Source organism: Rhinoderma darwinii, unplaced genomic scaffold (assembly GCF_050947455.1).
Source record: "Rhinoderma darwinii isolate aRhiDar2 unplaced genomic scaffold, aRhiDar2.hap1 Scaffold_1023, whole genome shotgun sequence".
Lineage (NCBI taxonomy): Eukaryota > Metazoa > Chordata > Amphibia > Anura > Rhinodermatidae > Rhinoderma > Rhinoderma darwinii.
The window spans coordinates 16,957-38,753 of NW_027461905.1; the positions used below are offsets into that span (position 1 = coordinate 16,957).

General features: G+C 46.0%; 1 protein-coding gene across 1 annotated transcript in view; it reads right to left on the bottom strand.

Annotated features, from left to right (window-relative positions):
• Positions 1–21,797, bottom strand: part of LOC142698342 (kinesin-like protein KIF6) — a 59,882-nt gene that overhangs the window by 6,400 nt on the left and 31,685 nt on the right. Inside the window, exons 7-10 of the mRNA XM_075847905.1 lie at positions 16,561–16,767; positions 7,035–7,178; positions 4,500–4,586; positions 4,011–4,114 (exon numbers count right to left, since the gene is read on the bottom strand). Of these exons, the coding sequence (XP_075704020.1) occupies positions 4,011–4,114; positions 4,500–4,586; positions 7,035–7,178; positions 16,561–16,767 (542 nt within the window). The remainder of the gene's footprint in view (positions 1–4,010; positions 4,115–4,499; positions 4,587–7,034; positions 7,179–16,560; positions 16,768–21,797) is intronic.

Genomic DNA, 21,797 nt, shown 5'->3' on the forward strand with positions numbered 1-21,797 from the left:
TTTGTTAAAATCTCACCCGCTCTGCTGCTACTGTAAGGGCCTGTCCACACACAACGGAATTGCTGCAGAAAATTCAATTGAAAGCCAAAGACTCTCTGCCATGGCAAAAACGCGCCATTTCCTGTGCCCCCCCCCCCCCCCCCCCCCAATGTCAGGAGGTGGAGACGTCTCCTCTGAATAACGCAGCAATTCTGTCCACGTAGCAGGAGTGGACACGCTGCGGTCCGAACAATACCAACAGTGGGTCCATTTCGGCTCAGAAATTTTATGCATCGTGTGGATGAGATTTGTATTCTGGTGCATTTTTTCCGTAAAAATTCCGGAGCGTGTGGACGAGCCCGAATACGCTGCGGATTTTCAGTTGTGTTTACGCCGTGTGTTCCTTCCCTAAATGTTGAACTATAAACCGTGGACTGGAGGAGGCCGAGACAGGCAACGAAATAGGCATCAGCAAACCAGCGATTTATGAGGAGAGAAGAACATTCCCGCCATGACAGCGTCATCACTACCTTACTTATCCTGCACTGATCCGGAGTTACATCCAGAGCTGCATTCACAGATCTTATGCTCCACTCACACACAGAGCTGCATTTCCACATCTTTTAATCCACTCATTCAGAGCTGTATTCATAATTCTTATGGCCATTTACATCCAGAGCCGCGATCCCAGTTTTACGGCTTTCATGTACACAGGTGCATTGTGGGAGTATGAAATCTGCTCTAACTCCAGATCAGTACCAGTAAGGCGGTGTTCACATTCATGTTGAGAAATCCATTCAGAGCCTCTGTTAACAATTCCAGCAGATTTGATGGCAAGAATAGCGCAGCGTTATTTGTTGTGAAAATGACGAAAACCCAGCAGAGCCCATTACGAGGCAATAGGGTCATTCGGACGCCGTCGTTGTGGCTTTCATTATGAATTTATTACTATTGTCTCAATGGAAAGTTCTGTTCTTGTCACAAATCAGCGAGAAGAAGAGGAGCGGACGGCGAGGACGGAGAGTACGGCGAGGACGAGGCTGCAAAAGTCTGCACGCCCGAAAACTCAAGGTGAACTCGAACTTCAACCGCGAGAGAAGACGCAGCTCCAGAAACTACAGAGAAGCCGCAGCACACAGCCAATCCTGATCCAGCAATGCAAGACACATGGTAGGATTAGATACACAGCTCACACATGATAGGATTAGATACACAGCTCAGCAGACAGTATCACACATGGTAGGATTAGATACAGCAGCTCAGCAGACAGTATCACACGTGATAGGATTAGATACACCGCTCAGCAGACAGTATCACACATGATAGGATTAGATACACAGCTCAGCAGACAGTATCACACATGGTAGGATTAGATACACAGCTCAGCATACAGTGTCACACGTGATAGGATTAGATACACCGCTCAGCAGACAGTATCACATATGATCGGATTAGATACACAGCTCAGCAGACAGTATCACACATGATAGGATTATATACACAGCTCAGCAGACAGTATCACACATGATAGGATTAGATACACAGCTCAGCAGACAGTATCACACATGATAGGATTAGATACAGCGGCTCAGCAGACAGTATCACACATGATAGGATTAGATACACAGCTCAGCAGACAGTATCATAAATGATAGGATTAGATACACAGCTCAGCAGACAGTATCACACATGATAGGATTAGATACACAGCTCAGCAGACAGTATCAAACATGATAGGATTAGATACACAGCTCAGCAGACAGTATCACACATGATAGGATTAGATACACAGTTTAGCAGACAGTATCACACGATAGGATTAGATACACAGCTCAGCAGACAGTATCACACATGATATGATTAGATACACAGCTTAGCAGACAGTATCACACGATAGGATTAGATACAGCAACCCAGCATACAGTGTCACACATGATAGGATTAGATACACAGCTCAGCAGACAGTATCACACATGATAGGATTAGATACACAGCTCAGCAGACAGTATCACACATGGTAGGATTAGATACACAGCTCAGCATACAGTGTCACACGTGATAGAATTAGATACACCGCTCAGCAGACAGTATCACATATGATCGGATTAGATACACAGCTCAGCAGACAGTATCACACATGATAGGATTAGATACACAGCTCAGCAGACAGTATCACACATGATAGGATTAGATACACAGCTCAGCAGACAGTATCACACATGATAGGATTAGATACAGCGGCTCAGCAGACAGTATCACACATGATAGGATTAGATACACAGCTCAGCAGACAGTATCATAAATGATAGGATTAGATACACAGCTCAGCAGACAGTATCACACATGATAGGATTAGATACACAGCTCAGCAGACAGTATCAAACATGATAGGATTAGATACACAGCTCAGCAGACAGTATCACACATGATAGGATTAGATACACAGTTTAGCAGACAGTATCACACGATAGGATTAGATACAGCAACCCAGCATACAGTGTCACACATGATAGGATTAGATACACAGCTCAGCAGACAGTATCACACGTGATAGGATTAGATACACAGCTCAGCAGACAGTATCACACATGATAGGATTAGATACACAGTTTAGCAGACAGTATCACACGATAGGATTAGATACAGCAACCCAGCATACAGTGTCACACATGATAGGATTAGATACACAGCTCAGCAGACAGTATCACACGTGATAGGATTAGATACACCGCTCAGCAGACAGTATCACATATGATCGGATTAGATACACAGCTCAGCAGACAGTATCACACATGATAGGATTAGATACACAGCTCAGCAGACAGTATCACACATGATAGGATTAGATGCAGTGGCTCAGCAGACAGTATCACACATGATAGGATTAGATACAGCGGCTCAGCAGACAGTATCACACATGATAGGATTAGATACAGCAACCCAGCATACAGTGTCACACGTGATAGGATTAGATACACAGCTCAGCAGACAGTATCACACATGGTAGGATTAGATACACAGCTCAGCATACAGTGTCACACGTGATAGGATTAGATACACCGCTCAGCAGACAGTATCACATATGATCGGATTAGATACACAGCTCAGCAGACAGTATCACACATGATAGGATTAGATACACAGCTCAGCAGACAGTATCACACATGATAGGATTAGATACACAGCTCAGCAGACAGTATCACACATGATAGGATTAGATACAGCGGCTCAGCAGACAGTATCACACATGATAGGATTAGATACACAGCTCAGCAGACAGTATCATAAATGATAGGATTAGATACACAGCTCAGCAGACAGTATCACACATGATAGGATTAGATACACAGCTCAGCAGACAGTATCAAACATGATAGGATTAGATACACAGCTCAGCAGACAGTATCACACATGATAGGATTAGATACACAGTTTAGCAGACAGTATCACACGATAGGATTAGATACAGCAACCCAGCATACAGTGTCACACATGATAGGATTAGATACACAGCTCAGCAGACAGTATCACACGTGATAGGATTAGATACACAGCTCAGCAGACAGTATCACACGATAGGATTAGATACAGCAACCCAGCATACAGTGTCACACATGATAGGATTAGATACACAGCTCAGCAGACAGTATCACACGTGATAGGATTAGATACACCGCTCAGCAGACAGTATCACATATGATCGGATTAGATACACAGCTCAGCAGACAGTATCACACATGATAGGATTAGATACACAGCTCAGCAGACAGTATCACACATGATAGGATTAGATGCAGTGGCTCAGCAGACAGTATCACACATGATAGGATTAGATACAGCAACCCAGCATACAGTGTCACACATGATAGGATTAGATACACAGCTCAGCAGACAGTATCACACATGATAGGATTAGATACACAACTCAGCAGACAGTATCACACATGATAGGATTAGATACACAGCTCAGCAGACAGTATCACACATGATAGGATTAGATACACAGCTCAGCAGACAGTAGTGTGCGTCACCTCTGCAGCTCGTCCGGGGTCAGGTCCGATGTCCTCTGCTCCCCAGTGATCAGGACAATCTCATCTTTAAGGGCTTGAATCTCTTTCTTGAGACGCACGATCACCTGAGAAACATCAAGAGGACACAAGTGAGTGCACAGGAAACCCTGTCATCTTTCACATCACGAGAGCGCTCACAGCAGCACAGGGTATTTCAGGAGGAGAGCGCTGACCTGGTGGAGGGTCACAGCCTGGGAGTTCGGCCTTATTCCCGCATTGCAGATTTTTTCAGTTCTTTAAAGCCCAAACCAGGAGTGGGTGCAAAAAAGAAAGATTGTATAAATCTTTCCACTATATCCCCCGTGTTTAGGATTCGCTCCTGGTTTTGGCTTCAAAACACGGATACAAAATACAGACCAAACCTGCAATTTGTGAACGAGGCCTGGGAAGAAGCGGGGTCCACAGCAGCACAGAATATTTCAGGAAAGGAGCAGACAGAGATATTCTTACCAGCTGCGGGTCCGTCTCCTCGTTGAGCACGGCTTCATTCCTGATCAGTGCGACTCTTTGTGCAAAGCGACAGGTGGAGATGGATTCCTGTAAAGCAGATTACATATAAAAGATGTTTGAGGGACGGTAACCAACGAACCAACGCAAATGTTCCAAAAATCGCAGCAAAACTGAGCCGTTCTGAAGCAATTTTACAAAAATCATGGCAAAGAAGCCACGATATGACTGTGGCATGTGAACGCGGCCTTATTATGGGATTACAGCCGCCCATCATCCCCTGCAAGTCCCGGCTATCAGGAACGGACAGCGCTACAGATCGGCGCACGGACGATCTGACTATTGAATACGGAGCTCAGACCAAAGTTGCAACAACATGCGAATTCTGCAAATCTCTGTCGTGGGCACATTGACTCAACTGTGAAGTAAGACATAGTGGGCAGGGTTGCCAACCGTCCGTAAATTTACGGACAGTCCGCAAAAATGGGTGTTTTTTTTTCTGCAGTCTGTAGTGTCCAGCAGAAAAAAAAAAAGAAAGCACCAGCCGCGATTTTTCCTTATTCTCCCGGAACTTTGCACTGCGCATGCGCCAAAATGTACATGCGCAGCGCAAAAGGAAGATTTCCAGATTCCGCTTGACGTCTGGGAGGTCAGTGCAAAGAGTCAGTGCCAAGAGTGAACCAATCCAATCAGTGACATGAAGTCAGGTGACTCGGGTCAGGTGACTGGACTGGTCCACTTCCAGGCGGTCACCGACCGCAGTCAGAATTAGGACCTCCACCGCTGCGCCGCACGACCTCCTCGGCTCCTCCAAATGGTGAGTTACGTCAGGCAGAGCGTGGCAGCGTCAGGCCACCACAAGGGCTCTCCGCTCTGTCTGCAGTGTGGCGCTATTTACAAGGAGGGGCTGTGTGTGTTGGGGTATCTACAGGGGGCTCAACTGGGGCATTATTACGGTGTGGGGGGGCACGGGTACTGAGGGGGCACCTTTATTGTGTCGAGCACTGAGGGATCATTATCACCATCTGGGGTGCTGTGGATTAGGGGTTTGTTTAGAGAACGGGGTACAGGTGAGGAGGTGCTGGAAAAGCGAGAAACCAACATGTCTGTGTGTCAAGTTCTGCAGAGACGAGTGTAAGAAGTCGTCGCAGGGGTCGTCTGGAGAAGAAAAAAGAAAGTGAACGACTAATCAGAGAAAACATCACCTTGTTAGCGGGGGAAGCTACGAGTTGAGCGGTGATTGGGGAGTCACTCCTAGCGCCCTGCACAGGCAATGATTTTGTAATGTGTCCGTAAAAATGTTGGTCTGTCCGTGATTTTCAGCTCAGTGGTCCAGAAATTTTTGTAGTGGAGGTTGGCGACCCTGATAGTGGGGGAGATCGTTTTATACTGCCTTAAACGGGATGTCCAGTTTAGAAAACACATTGTCATACACCCCATTAGTGAATTCTGGAGTAATAGAGGGGGGGGTCCTCTGTTTCCTCATCTCTTGGTCAGAGTGGAGAGCGGTTACATGGAGCGTATCTGGAGGACCTGTCCAGTACTACACAGACAACACATTGATATGAATGGACACTGTGTAATACTTTATTTCTCCTGTGGTGGCGCTGCAGGAATACTGAACACTTACTGACAGGTTTCCCCACAAATCACAGATGATCGCTGGGGGTTCCAATGGGGGACAATTGTGATCTGTTTATTGTCAAGAGACCCTTCTAACAAGTAGGGATGGTCTACAGCGGAGAACACCTTTAAAGTTAGGAAGGATAAAATTAGACCAGAGAGGCAAAAACTGCGCTAAATCCATCATAGTGGCGCACGCTGTATGATAAATTTGGCGCACCTTGCGAGACCCTTTTCTCTCCTATTAGCTACGCCCCTTTTAAAAGACACTTATAAAAACTAGTATTAAAAGTGTATAAAACACATAATAAACTTGCAGCACGACATGTTTGCCACTTTTTTGGTGCAATTCGAGCCAGAACTCTGGTGCATTTTGCTTTGTAAATCTCGCTGAATATATTTCTAAGGGAGAATCGATCACATGACTCCTCAGTGTTGTAACAAATGGCGCCATCTCGCCTAGGCCTGGTGACCGATGGAGAAAGGTATAATAATAATAAATATGGGCCAACACTTCTCTTCAGGAGCCACGTAAAGCCGGTGACAACCCCCAATGATGTGACTCGTAGGGAGCGGTGTCTACATAACCAGTAATGGCGGCCGCGCTCGTAGTCACGCAGATTTTGGAACTATTTTTTAACAAGACGGCGGAAAACTTTTATCTGCTGGGAATGGTTTGCTTTTTTTTTCCCCGGGGAAAATCAGCGCTGCAGCCCAAACGATTATCTGGGAGCAAATAAAGTCTCATTTTACAACATTAATACGAGTCTAGAATAACAAACATCGTCCGCAAATCAATCACTAAGACACTGAAACGCAGTCTACAGCTCCATAAATAGAATTATAACAATGGAGAACAATGCTGGTGTCTGGACGAGGAGAGGGGCTGGAGCAGTGTACGGATGGCTCACATACATCAATGTTCCTCTTGTCTATGGAGAGGGTGGCGATCATTGTGGTCATACAGTTCCCACCAAGGCTGTCCCGGAGTACAGAGGTCATCATGGAGTTTCTGTACGGTACGTGGGAGCGATTCTTTTCAGCCAGCGCAATAATGACCTAGAGAAGTGACAGAAGTTATATACGGATTCCCCAAACATTCACTTAGTGTTAGCACATACTCAATCTACAGAACCCCTATAGAGAGAACCTACATACAGTTATAGAGTCACTGTGTACATACATGACATTATTTATCCTGTACTGATCCTGAGTTATATCCTGTATTATACTCCAGAGCTGCACTCACTATTCTGCTGGTGGTGTCACTGTGTATATACATTACATTACTTATCCTGTACTGATACTGAGTTACATCCTGTATTATACTCCAGAGCTGCACTCACTATTCTGCTGGGGGAGTCACTGTGTACATACATTACATTACTTATCCTGTACTGATACTGAGTTACATCCTGTATTATACTCCAGAGCTGCACTCACTATTCTGCTGGTGGAGTCACTGTGTACATACATTACATTACTTATCCTGTACTGATCCTGAGATATCCTGTATTATACTCCAGAGCTGCACTCACTATTCTGCTGGTGAAGTCACTGTGTACATACATTACATTACTTATCCTGTACTGATCCTGAGTTACATCCTGTATTATACTCCAGAGCTGCACTCACTATTCTGCTGGTGAAGTCACTGTGTACATACATTACATTACTTATCCTGTACTGATCCTGAGTTATATCCTGTATTATACTCCAGAGCTGCACTCACTATTCTGCTGGTGGAGTCACTGTGTACATACATTACATTACTTATCCTGTACTGATCCTGAGATATCCTGTATTATACTCCAGAGCTGCACTCACTATTCTGCTGGTGGAGTCATTGTGTACATACATTACTTATCCTGTACTGATCCTGAGTTATATCCTGTGTTATACTCCAGAGCTGCACTCACTATTCTGCTGGTGGAGTCACTGTGTACATACATGACATTACTTATCCTGTACTGATCCTGAGTTACATCCTGTATAATACTCCAGAGCTGCACTCACTATTCTGCTGGTGGAGTCACTGTGTACATACATGACATTACTTATCCTGTACTGATCCTGAGTTACATCCTGTATTATACTCCAGAGCTGCACTTACTATTCTGCTGGTGGAGTCACTGTGTACATACATTATATTACTTATCCTGTTCTGATCCTGAGTTACATCTTGTATTATACTCCAGAGCTGCACTCACTATTCTGCTGGTGGAGTCACTGTGTACATACATTACATTACTTATCCTGTACTGATCCTGAGTTATATCCTGTATTATACTCCAGAGCTGCACTCACTATTCTGCTGGTGGAGTCCCTGTGTACATACATTACTTATCCTGTACTGATCCTGAGTTACATCCTGTATTATACTCCAGAGCTGCACTCACTATTCTGCTGGTGGAGTCACTGTGTACATACATTACATTACTTATCCTGTACTGATCCTGAGTTATATCCTGTATTATACTCCAGAGCTGCACTCACTATTCTGCTGGTGGAGTCACTGTATACATACATTACATATCCTGTACTGATCCTGAGTTATATCCTGTGTTATACTCCAGAGCTGCACTCACTATTCTGCTGGTGGAGTCACTGTGTACATACATTACTTATCCTGTACTGATCCTGAGTTACATCCTGTATTATAATCCAGAGCTGCACTCACTATTCTGCTGGTGGAGTCACTGTGTACATACAGTAAAGGAAATAAGTATTTGATCCCTTGAACAGTCTAGAATTTTTAGGCTAGGTTAATTTTACCAGTGAGAGATAGATTATATTAAAAAAAAACAGAAAATCACATTGTCAAAATGATCTCTATTTATTTGCATTGTGCACAGAGAAATAAGTATTTGATCCCCGACCAACCATTAAGAGTTCAGCCTCCTCCAGACCAGTTACTGCTCCAAATCAACTTGGTGCCTGCATTAACCCCTTAATGACCGCCGATTAGCCTTTTCACGGCGGTCATTAATGGGATTTATTCTACAGCGCCGCTATTCCACGGCGCTGCTGTAGAATAAAGTAAACAGAGCAGGGAGCTGTCAAATGCCAGATGTAGCTGAGGGCTGGGGGCGTCCCTGCTCTGCTGTGTGAGATCGATATTAGTATCGATCTCACCCGTTTAACCCCTCAGATGCGGTGCTCAATAGCGTGCACTGCATCTGAGTGGTTTTGGAGAGAGGGAGGGAGCACCGAGTGTCTGTGTCTCCGATGGCAGCCGGGGGCCTAATAAAGGCCCCCCATGTCTGCCTGTAATGAATGCCTGCTAGATCAGGCCGCAGGCACGACCTAGCAGATGCCTGTCCGTTTTAAACGGACAGGCAGTAATACACTGCAATACAGAATTATTGCAGTGTATTATAATGAGGATCGCATAGTGAAGTCCCCTAGTGGGACTAGTATAAAAGTAAAAAAAAGATGAATAAAGTTAATTTAAAAAAAATAAAATGAAAAACCCACTTTTTCCCCTTACAAACTGCTTTACTATAAAAAAAGAAAAAAAAACACAATAAAGCAAAAAAGTTACACATATTTGGTATCGCCGCGTCCGTAACGACCCCGACTATAAAGCTGTTACATTATTTAACCCGCACGGTGAACGCCGTAAAAAATTAAATAAAAAGCTATGGAAGAATTGCTGTTTTCTGGTTAACTGGCAGAAATTGGCCATTTTATATACAGCCAGACACCGGACTCCAGACCCGTCTGTCACTATATGGCCTTGAAACCGTCTCTAGATTTAAATATTTAGGCATAACTATAGTACAGGATCATAACCAGACCCGAGATACGTCATTAACCCCATTGTTAAATAAGGTTGGAGGAAAATGTAAGACATGGTCTAAACTCCCGTTATCTGTGGCGGGTCGTATTAATTTGGTCAAGATGGTGATTCAGCCCCAATGTAACTATACATTACAAGATATGCCCGTTGCAGTCCCTATATCGTTCTTTAAATCCCTTAACTCCTTAATCATACAATTCATATGGGGCTCCTCCAGGTCAAAACTCAATCTGGCCACATTACAACGACCAAAAAGTGAAGGGGGAATGGCCTTGACGGATTTTTACCTGCACTACCTGGCGGGTCAACTTCGCAACATCCGGGATTGGGTGGGAGATTCACCTCTGTCTGACACAGATCACTACCTAGCCTCCCTGGTTATGGGACGTAGCCTGATCAGTTTTCTGGAATACCCTAAATTTACTCCCCATACTGAACTACTTCCTATGCATGTTCTGGCACTGGCGGTTTGGCGAGCATCCAAAAAAATACTCACTTACACTGGTACGGTTCCAGAGATTCCTCTGTGGCATAATCCTACATTACCACACATACAATTATTGGACGATATACGGGGGTGGCAAGATATGGGCATTGCTTGTCTGGGAGATATGTATGATAACGGTCTGATACTTACATTCCAACAGGTCAAAGAGACGCATCAAACTCCAGACTTACAATGGTTTAAATACCTGCAGTTACGGCATGCCATACAGACCCAATTCCCACCTCATTCCTCACTCATACCAGCATACCCTCTTATTGGCATACTAAAATCACAGGGGCCTCAGGGTCTTATCTCGGCTCTATATACTCACCTGATTCTAGCTAAAATCAATTCTGCTCCACTTCCGTTTCTGACTAAATGGAAATCGCAAATACCAGACCTTTCTTCGGAAGATCTGACTAACATCTTACACTTACCAGTATCCCCGGCTATAAATAATAAACTCATCCAGTTATACGTCGTACACCAAGCTTATCTCACCCCGGTCAGATTACACCGTATGGGCAGACTACCCACCTCAGCATGCCATAGATGTGGGCAACCAGAAGCAGATTTTTGGCACCTCATGTGGGAATGTTCATTCATATCGATATTTTGGACAAAGGTTTATGACGTTATCACTCCATTATTACCTAGCCCTCTATCGTTCTCCCCGAAAATAGCTTTACTGGGACTCATAGACGAAGAACACTGGACACATCACACTGGGATTTTTATAAAAGAAACTTTATTTCTAGCTAGGAAGACAATAGCTACACATTGGATGGCAGACACAGCTCCATCAATAGCCTCGTGGAAATCGCTGGTTGATACTGTGGTTACTTATGAACAGCTGGTATATTCCCACAGGGGCTGTCCAGACAAATTTCAGGGAGTGTGGGGTCAGTGGTTGGAGGTCAGGGCCGTCAGCCCTCATATCATGGCGAGATAAATCAGCTTCCGTACTCCCAAGTAAGATATGAGATATTGATACAGTCCATGATGTTATAACGCCACAGAGGCGACTTGTTGTTTTGTTCGATCTGTTTAATTGTTTCCTTTTAATACATACGAAATAAATTAATAACACCCCTGCAATTCTATGAAATGATCGGCAATTGGAAGTTCTGTTAACATTCTACATGTGAATATGTGTCAATGTTGATATCTTACGCAATGTCATTGCTGCTACTGTCATGTATTGTCCAATTGCTGAGATACTTTGTATGTGAGATTTTGAATAAACGAATTTAAAAAAAGAAAATCCTCAATGGACCTTGTCATTAAGCGGAGTGTGCGCTCACAGGCACGTTCTTATAAAAACAATGATAACGTTTGAATTAAAGATTTTTCTGGGATTATATTCTTAAGGGAAGATACAGACGGACGTTGCGTTTTAGCGCGCGCAAAAACCATTTGACAGCTGCGTGTGTCATCCGTGTCTGATGCGCGGCTGCGTGATTTTCGCGCAGCCGCCATCATAGAGATGAGGCTAGTCGACGCCCGTCACTGTCCAAGGTGCTGATAGAGCTAACTGATCGGCAGTAACTCTTTCAGCACCCTCGACAGTGAATGCCGAACACAATATCGAAAAACCTGTTGAAAAAAAAGAAAAAGTTCGTACTTACCGAGAACTTCCCGGCCGTTGCCTTGGTGACGCGTCCTTGGTGACGCGTCCTTGGTGGCGCGTCCTTGGTGGCGCGCCTCTCGACATCGGGCCCCACCTCCCTGGATGACGCGCCAGTCCATGTGACCGCTGCCGCCTGTGCTTGGCCTGTGATTGGCTGGAGCTGTCACTTGGACTGAATTGTCATCCCGGGAGGTCAGACTGGAGGAAGACGCCGGGAGTTATCGGTAAGTCAGAACTTCGTTTTTTTTTCTACAGGTTCATGTTTATTGGGATCGGTAGTCACTGTCCATGGTGCTGAAACAGTTTAACTCTTTCAGCACCCTGGACAGTGACTATCTCCTGACGTCGCGTACCGATAATTTTTTTGCCGGTTTCGGCCAAAACGAGTTCGGCCGAACCCGGTGAAGTTCGGTTCGCTTGTCCGGCTTCGCTCATCGCAAAGACACTCCGTTTGGATGTTCGGAAACAGAAAAGCACGTGGTGCTTTTCTGTTTACATTCATCCTTTTGACAGCTGGTGCGCTGTTTCAGTCGGTTCGCACGGAAGTGCTTCCGTGCAACCTGCGTGGTTTTCACGCACCCATTGACTTCAATGGGTGCGTGATGCGCGAAATACGCAGAGTTATTGAACCTGTCGCGCTTTTTGCACAGCAGACAAACGCTGCGCAAAAAGCACGGACTGTCTGTACTGCCCCATAGACTTGTATTGGTCCATGCGTGCCGCGTGAAAACCACGCGGCCCGCACGGACCGAATACACGCTCGTGTGAATCCCCCCTAACACCATACTCCTTCCAAAATAATGATGTCCCTTAAAATGGTTATTCTTCCTTTTAAATCACAGAGGTATGAATAACGTAGTATGTATAAAATAAAGTTTCACATTCTTATTTGCTCTCAAAAAAAAAAAAAAAGAATTGCTGTTTCCTGTTAATCCCTTCTTTAAAAAAGTGTGATAAAAAGTGATCAAAAAGTCGCATCTACTCCAAAATGGTACCAATAAAAACTTCAAGTCGTGTCGCAAGAAACAAGACCATAAACAGCTATGTCGACGCAAAAATAAAAAAGGTTATAGCTCTTCGAATGTGACAATGGAAAAATTTAAAAAATGGCTTGGTCATGAGGGTCCCAGAATGCAAGCAGGGGGAAGGGGTTAAAGACTGTATAACAGACTCCTGTCCACAGACTCAATGATCAGTCTGACTCTAACCTCTACAACATGGGCAAGACCAAAGAGCTTTCTAAGGATGTCAGGGACAAGATCATAGACCTGCACAAGGCTGGAATGGGCTACAAAACCATAAGTAAGACGCTGGGTGAGAAGGAGACAACTGTTGGGGCAATAGTAAGAAAATGGAAGACATACAAAATGACTGTCAATCGACATCGATCTGGGGCTCCATGCAAAATCTCACCTCGTGGGGTATCCTTGATCCTGAGGAAGGTGAGAGCTCAGCCGAAAACTACACGGGGGGAACTTGTTAATGATCTCAAGGCAGCTGGGACCACAGTCACCAAGAAAACCATTGGTAACACATTACGCCGTAATGGATTAAAGTCCTGCAGTGCCAGCAAGGTCCCCCTGCTCAAGAAGGCACATGTACAGGCCCGTCTGAAGTTTGCAAATGAACATCTGGATGATTCTGAGAGTGACTGGGAGAAGGTGCTGTGGTCAGATGAGACTAAAATTGAGCTCTTTGGCATTAACTCAACTCGCCGTGTTTGGAGGAAGAGAAATGCTGCCTATGACCCAAAGAACACCGTCCCCACTGTCAAGCATGGAGGTGGAAACATTATGTTTTGGGGGTGTTTCTCTGCTAAGGGCAGAGGACTACTTCACCGCATCAATGGGAGAATGGATGGAGCCATGTATCGTCAAATCCTGAGTGACAACCTCCTTCCCTCCACCAGGACATTAAAAATGGCTCATGGCTGGGTCTTCCAGCACAACAATGACCCGAAACATACAGCCAAGGCAACAAAGGAGTGGCTCAAAAAAAAGCACATTAAGGTCATGGAGTGGCCTAGCCAGTCTCCAGACCTTAATCCCATCGAAAACTTATGGAGGGAGCTGAAGATCCGAGTTGCCAAGCGACAGCCTCGAAATCTTAATGATTTACAGATGATCTGCAAAGAGGAGTGGGCCAAAATTCCATCTAACATGTGTGCAAACCTCATCATCAACTACAAAAAACGTCTGACTGCTGTGCTTGCCAACAAGGGTTTTGCCACCAAGTATTAAGTCTTTTTTGGCAAAGGGATCAAATACTTATTTCTCTGTGCACAATGCAAATAAATATATATCATTTTGACTATGTGATTTTCAGTTTTTTTTTTTATATAATCTATCTCTCACTGGTAAAATTAACCTAGCCTAAAAATTCTAGACTGTTCATGTCTTTGACAGTGGGCAAACTTACAAAATCAGCAAGGGATCAAATACTTATTTCCTTCACTGTACATTACATTACTGATCCTGAGTTACATCCTGTATTATACTCCAGAGCTGCACTCACTACTCTGCTGGTGGAGTCACTGTGTACATTACATTACTTATCCTGTACTGATCCGGAGTTACATCCTGTATTATACTCCAGAGCTGCACTCACTATTCTGCTGGTGGAGTCACTGTGTACATACATTACATTACTTATCCTGTACTGATCCTGAGTTATATCCTGTATTATACTCCAGAGCTGCAGTCACTATTCTGCTGGTGGAGTTACTGTGTACATACATTACATTACTTATCCTGTACTGATCCTGAGTTACATCCTGTATTATACTCCAGAGCTGCAATCACTATTCTGCTGGTGGAGTCACTGTGTACATACATTACATTATTATCCTGTACTGATCCTGAGTTACATCCTGTATTATACTCCAGAGCTGCACTCACTATTCTGCTGGTGGAGTCACTGTGTACATACATTACATTACTTATCCTGTACTGATCCTGGGTTATATCCTGTGTTATACTCCAGAGCTGTACTCACTATTCTGCTGGTGGAGTCACTGTGTACATACATTACTTATCCTGTACTGATCCTGAGTTACATCCAGTCTTATGTACAAAAAAGATCATCATCAAGTTCTGCAACTTTCTAATAGACTTTTTGTTTCAATTCCTCACCATGTTCAAGATCTCTGCTGGCTGTCAAGGAATGTAAAGATTCATTGTTTACTTCCAGAAGGCTAATATCCATGTAGTAAGATCTATAAACATGGAGTCCAGGCAAGGAGAGAAATGTGTGCTGCTGCTGCTTTGGTTACAGAGAATGGTCTACACTGATACATTGTAACAGACTACATACAGCTACATGGGCAAATAAGCATTACAAACACTCAACTCAGAGGCCAACCTGTAAAGGAGGTCAAAAACAGAAGTCTCATTACTGAAAAAAAGGAGGGGGTTTCCAATCAGAGACCACCCCCAGTGGTGAGGGCAGGGCATGGCAGGGAACTTCATATAATCACTGACTGAATAACAGGAATTCCCGTCTCAGGCTGTGTTCACACGGCTTAGCAAAAAACTTCTGAAAATACAGAGCAGTTTTCAAGGCGAAACAGTTCCTAATTTTCAGACGATTTTTACGGCCGTTTTTGGAGCGGTTTTTCTATAGAGTCAATGAAAAACGGCTCCAAAAACGGCTCAAGAAGTGACATGCACTTCTTTTTCGCGGCCGGTTTTTTATGTAGCCGTTTTTAAAATCGGCTGCGTATACATACACCGGTCGGAACAGAACAACGTATTTCCCATTTAAATCAATGGGCAGATGTTTCAAGGCGTTCTGCTCCCGAAAAACGGCCGAAAATAAGCCGTATGAACACACCCGTAACTCTTCAAAATAAGGTTTCACAGCAGCCGAGGGGAAGATCCCAGTGCTCAAAACATTACAGACCAATATAGACCACAGCTGCTGCAGAACCTCCTTCTCCATACAATCAGCTCAGCTCCCTGCGCCACAGAATTATTCGACAGCATCGAAGATTTGTGGTATACAGTACAGTGTCACATCTGCGCAGAACAACGTCACGGGCCCCTCGCAAACAGCGCGCGTCACGGGCCCCTCGCAAACAGCGCGCGTCACGGGCCCCTCGCAAACAGCGCGCGTCACGGGCCCCTCGCAAACAGCGCCCGTTGCAGATACTCAGCTCCTCCACCACCATATTTCTCCTAAAAGTCAGTGGCCAATCAGCAGCCGGTAACAATTCCCTCGCCCGCGGTCAGCGCAGAAGAGGATCCTCCCGCAGTAGCGCTGAGTTATTGCTTCTGCCTGCGCCTCCGTACAGTATATTCGGTGCGTTCTAACCTATAACCAATTATACATTTATTATATACAGACGTCAATGGGGGAGGGGGCAGTGATGTGTATTATATGTACAGAGATCATATTCTAAAGACACTTCATGATCCCAGAGGAGAGACTTAACCCCAAAACCGTAACACCTGCCTGTCCCACTACGTGCACCCCTCCCATTGTCACCCCTTTATAGGGACTCTTCCTGTGTGTCCGGCCTCACCTGCTCCAGGTAGTGCAGAGACAGATTGATGTACTTGGCCTCAGTCAGTAGCTGCCCCGCGACTCCAGTCTTTGCCACGCGCTCCGATCCCGCCAGGTCCACAAGGTGCAGCTTGGAGCGGCGGACAGTGGCGGAGCCGGGCTCTTTGCTGGAGATGTGGATGGTGAAGATGCAGTGGGAGCGGGTGGAGGCCTGGTTCATCGGGGTCTGGAGACGCAAGGAAATGAAGACGGCAGTTAGTGATACTGAAGAAACAGGAAAAAAATCCAATAGTATAATAAGAATAGTAAAAATCTGCAACTTTCTCATAGACCGTTTAAATTTCTCACAGTTTACAAGATCTCTGCTTGCAATCAGCGAGTGGAAACACTTGTTTAAATCCAGAGGCTGAACACCTCTGCTGATCATATGCTGTGCATTGGAGTCCTCTCTTATTAATGTGTAATAGGCTGTGTGAGTAAGAACAGGTCAGGGGTAAAGGTCCAGTCACACGTTGCGGTTTAGGTGCGGTAAATCCGCTTCGAAAAACCATGTCCAAGAACCATATGTTACTTATAACCCTGATGTCTGTACACACCGCAGAGTCATGCGGCCGAAAATTTCGCATTTCAATCCCTCACCATTTTTAAGATCTCTTGCGATCAGTGGAACACTCAGAGGCTGAAACCCTGTCCTGACCTAGTCCTGCTCACTCAGCTCCAAGGTTTGTTACAATGTATCAGTGATGGTAACAGCCCAGTACAGGAGAAAGGTTTGTGCTGCTGATGTATTAGGCGTGACTACACAGCTGAGAGTTTGCTACAGTGCCATTTAGTCTATACAATTCCCAAAGATGTAAACAGCCAGGACTCCAGACTGATACATTGTACCTGCACTGATACATTGTAACAAACTATCAGCACAGGAGAGACATTTGCACTGCTATCTTCTCACAGAATATTTTCTGGACTGGATACAATTGTAACAAACCCTCCGCTGGAGATATTAGGCCAAGATTATGTAAATGAGAAGGTTCCCATTTACTGACAGCAAGCAGAGATCTTGAACTTTTCTATTCGAAAGCTGCAGAGCTTCCTTCACACGTCGTCTTGCTGTATAGACTGCGGCGGACAGTAAAGATTTATAGGCAGCGGTCGGTCTTTGGTAAACATTCATGGCAGTAAAGCGGAACGTGGTAAATATTTATAGACTGAAGGGGCTTCTTCATAAACATTTAGACTCAGGAGGACGTCAGCTGGACCCGCTCCAGATCTCCTCCGTAATATCCAGCAGTGGCCGCGTCAGGAAGAACACGGGAAGTTCACTCATCCGACCAATATAAATCACCAACGAAATAATATAATCACGTGATCGGCGGAGTGGACATGGCGCTCCCCGCGAGACGCTCGATTGTCCCCATTATAAAAACGGTTCTCTGCGGGTAAACTAGAGGCAAGATCTAAGACTTGGCGTTACGAGGAGACCACCCTGACCACGTACCCGGTTAGGACACGTGGATATCATAGAAGGGGGGCCCCTCAGGACCCCCTCTATGAGCCAGGTCGCTCTAGTACTGTACATGGAGGGTCATCCATCTGAGCGGTCTCCACGTAACATTACATTTATACTACAGCGACTGTTTGCTGGCTCCAAACTGCAAGAACTTGTCTCTGACAGGCCCCTTGAACTAGAAGAAGCAGCACAAAGTATTTCAGGAGAGGAGTGTGCTGATCTTGTGCAAGGCAGTGACTATTAGCGAGGACAGGGCTGCGTGTGACAGAGTCGTGATGGGAGGACAAAAATGGAGACAAGTGGAAGGTCACAGACCAAGAGCTACATAGTGGAAGAAGCAGGGTCCCACCAGCACAGAGTATTTCAGGAGAGGAGTGTGCTGATCTCGTGCTGGGCATTGACCTGTCCACTCGAGATATTAGTGAGGACAAGGCTGCAAACGACAGAGGCAATGTTATGGAAATAAAGACAAGCGGTAGGTCACAGACTGAGATTTTGTGGAAGGTGAAGGGTCTCCCAGCAGCACAGAGTATTTCAGTAGAAGAGTGTGCAGAGGGGCTAATTAAGGCACGGTGTGAAATTTTATTGCATGCCTTCCGAGGGTGACTAAATAAAAAAACAAAATGTCTTTTGTGGAGTCTCCTGTGCCACCGCTGCACCGTCTGCGTAACGCCCGTCCTGTCAGACGACGATCACGTGTTTCATTCCTGAATAAGCCGAGGAGATGGTGAGCGCGTCCACGTCTCCAGCAGAGTAAATAAGGCTGTGTTCACACGCAAACTCAAAAACGTCTGAAAATACGGAGCGGTTCTCAAGGGAAAATAGCTCCTGTTTTTCAGACGTTTTTTTAAGCCACTCGCGATTTTCGCAGCGTTTTTTTACGGCCGTTTTTGGAGCCGTTTTCAATAGTATGAAAAACGGCTCCAAAAACGCCCCAAGAAGTGACCTGCAGTTCTTTTTCGCGGCCGTTTTTCCAAACGGGCGCGCGAAAAAACGGCCAGACGGAACAGAACGCCGTTTTTCCCATTGAACTCAATGGGCAGATGTGTGGAGGCGTTCTGCTTCTGATTTTTCTGCCATTTTTTGGGCGTTTACGGCCCGAAAAACGGCCGAAAATAGGCCGTGTGAACATACCCTTATTGGACGTGGTCTCCTCTGCCGCCTGGTTCATTCCTCGTACGTGGGAATTCGCTCACATTTGGTAGACATTAGCGTGGACGGTTTTGCTGAGATCGGCCAGTCCAAGTAATGAGAAATATGCTGAAACCGCGGCTGCCGGGGAAATTCCATCCCGGAGAAGATGCCGGAGTCTCCTCTACGTAACATCCTGGGACTCGGAGCCTTGAAAACGGGGAAACTCAGCCGAGCAGATTGTCTCTGACTCAGGCGGCGTTGGCGGCAGCGGCGGGGGGGGGGCCACATGTTCATTATTAAGGAGCCTTCAAGTGTAACCACTTCAAATAGTGATGAGTCCGTCAGCGAGAAGACTGACAATGGCGCAATAAGTGGGGAAAGCTCAGATCTCTTATGAATCTACATGTGCTCCACATACATTGTCCCAGACCAGACGGCTCAGAACCCCCCCCCCCCCCCCCCGCCCGCCGGCCGCCACATAGCGCTGACCTCTGAATAACTCTGCATACGTGAACATGAACTATGTACAGCGAAATTCCTCTAACCCGGTATCTGATAACCCGGCACAACTCTGCAATATAAATCAAATGTCACAAGATTTAGGGGGAAGACACAGGTTGGCGTTATCAAAAATTGCGGAAAAACCACAATAAAACCGTAGCCGGTGGAGCGAACCGATTAAATAATTCGGCAGATTAAAAAGTGACAGCAGCACATTGTATTTTTGGGCATCTGGTCTTCCTAAAGGTTCTCTACCCTGACAAGTGACGTTTCTATAACTGTCCAATAAACCGGAATATCCGATAATCCAGCACCTGTCAGCAGTAACAATGGGGGTGCAACTGACGGGGGCTCCGGGAAGAGATCACCGCAGTATAGGTGGTTTTTACGTGAGTAGATATCGCCGTGTTTCGCCACCTAGAACGAGCGCCGATTGACAGTGCGGCTCGTAGATCGGCGCTCGTTTGCTCCATTTACAAGCAATAACGATGTTTAATATGGTGACAGGTGACGCCGAGCGCTCGTCCTCATGCATTTGCATCTTGGCGGCAGCTCCTCCTCGGTTCTCACACGGAGATGCGCTGCCGACAAGCAAACTATTTTTGGGACAGTGTAAAGATGCGATCAGCTGATGGACGAGCGTTTGCTCATTGATCGCTCCCATGTTTACACAGGGCAACGATCAGGAACGAGCGATCACTCAATCATTGGCTCGTGTAAAGGCCCTTAAAGACACCACCACATACTGCAAGATGGTTTATGTTCCCTGCAGAATGTGGACACCGCCTCATAAATATTCAGACATCAGTACAAACATTTCAGCAACGTGGTGACGGAGCCGCCAGGAAACCTCCAGTGTGGAGCAACAGTCTGACGTTTCCCACATATAGGAGGTGGAGTCGGGTTGTAAATCCTTTACTTTATTTCTCTTGTACTGATCATGAATTCCATCATGTCTTATACTCTAGCCACATCCAAAGCTGCGTTCACCAGAAACAAATAGCGTTCAGTTTTGGGTGGAGTGAAGCTGCCAATACATTTACGATCGCTGTGGGCCGAAAACTAATCATCAGCCGACAACTATTCCTCCCGACTCCAGAGCGTGAATGTGTTTAAAGACGAGTGGGAAATAAGCCAATGCCAGACCCCTCTATACCCCCTCCAGGCCACCTTCTGGCCCCCACTCCAGACCCCTCTGTATCCCCCCTGTACCCACTCCAGACCCCTCTGTACCCCCTCCAGCCCCCTCTGTACCCCCTCCAGCCCCCTCTGTACCCCCTCCAGGCCACCTTCTAGCCCCCACTCCAGACCCCTCTGTACCCCCTCCAGACCCCTCTGTATCCCCTGCAGACCACCTTCTGGCCCACACTCCAGACCCTTCTTTACCCCCTCCAGACCCCTCTGTATCCCCCCTGTACCCGCTCCAGACCCCTCTGTACCCCCTCCAGACCCCTCTGTACCCCCTGCATATCCCCTGCAGACCACCTTCTGGCCCCCCACTCCAGACCCCTCTACCCCCTCCAGACCCCTCTGTACCCCCTCCAGACCCCTCTGTATCCCCTGCAGACCACCTTCTGGCCCCCACTCCAGACCCCTCTTTAACTCCTCCAGACCACTATCTGGCCCCCACTCCTGACCACTCTAACCCCTCCAGGCCACCTTCTGGCCCCCATGACAGACCTCTCTGACCCCCACGCCAGACCCCTCTGGAGGCAACTTATTTCTTGTGGGAACAAAGGATCGGACACGTTGAAATCCAACATGCCCGATCCTTCTTTTCCCCGACATCTGCCGCTGTGGGAGGGTCGGGACATCCCCATACACATGAGTTGGCCGGTCCAGTGGAATTGGCGGGTTCGGCGAACTTTCATCTAATGTATATAGGCACCTTGACACGGATTACCCAGAGATTCCTTATAAAACCCATGTACCCACATCCAGACTATTAATGAAATGGGTGACAAATTAAATGGGACGAACAAAAGAGGAATGAGGAATTCTTCTATAGAAAGGGACAAAAAAAAAAAATATCTCATAGTGCCGCCTCATGGTCTCCGGCATGGAGCGGTCAACCCACCTCCTAATTTTACACCAAACCTTCCAGACCCCAC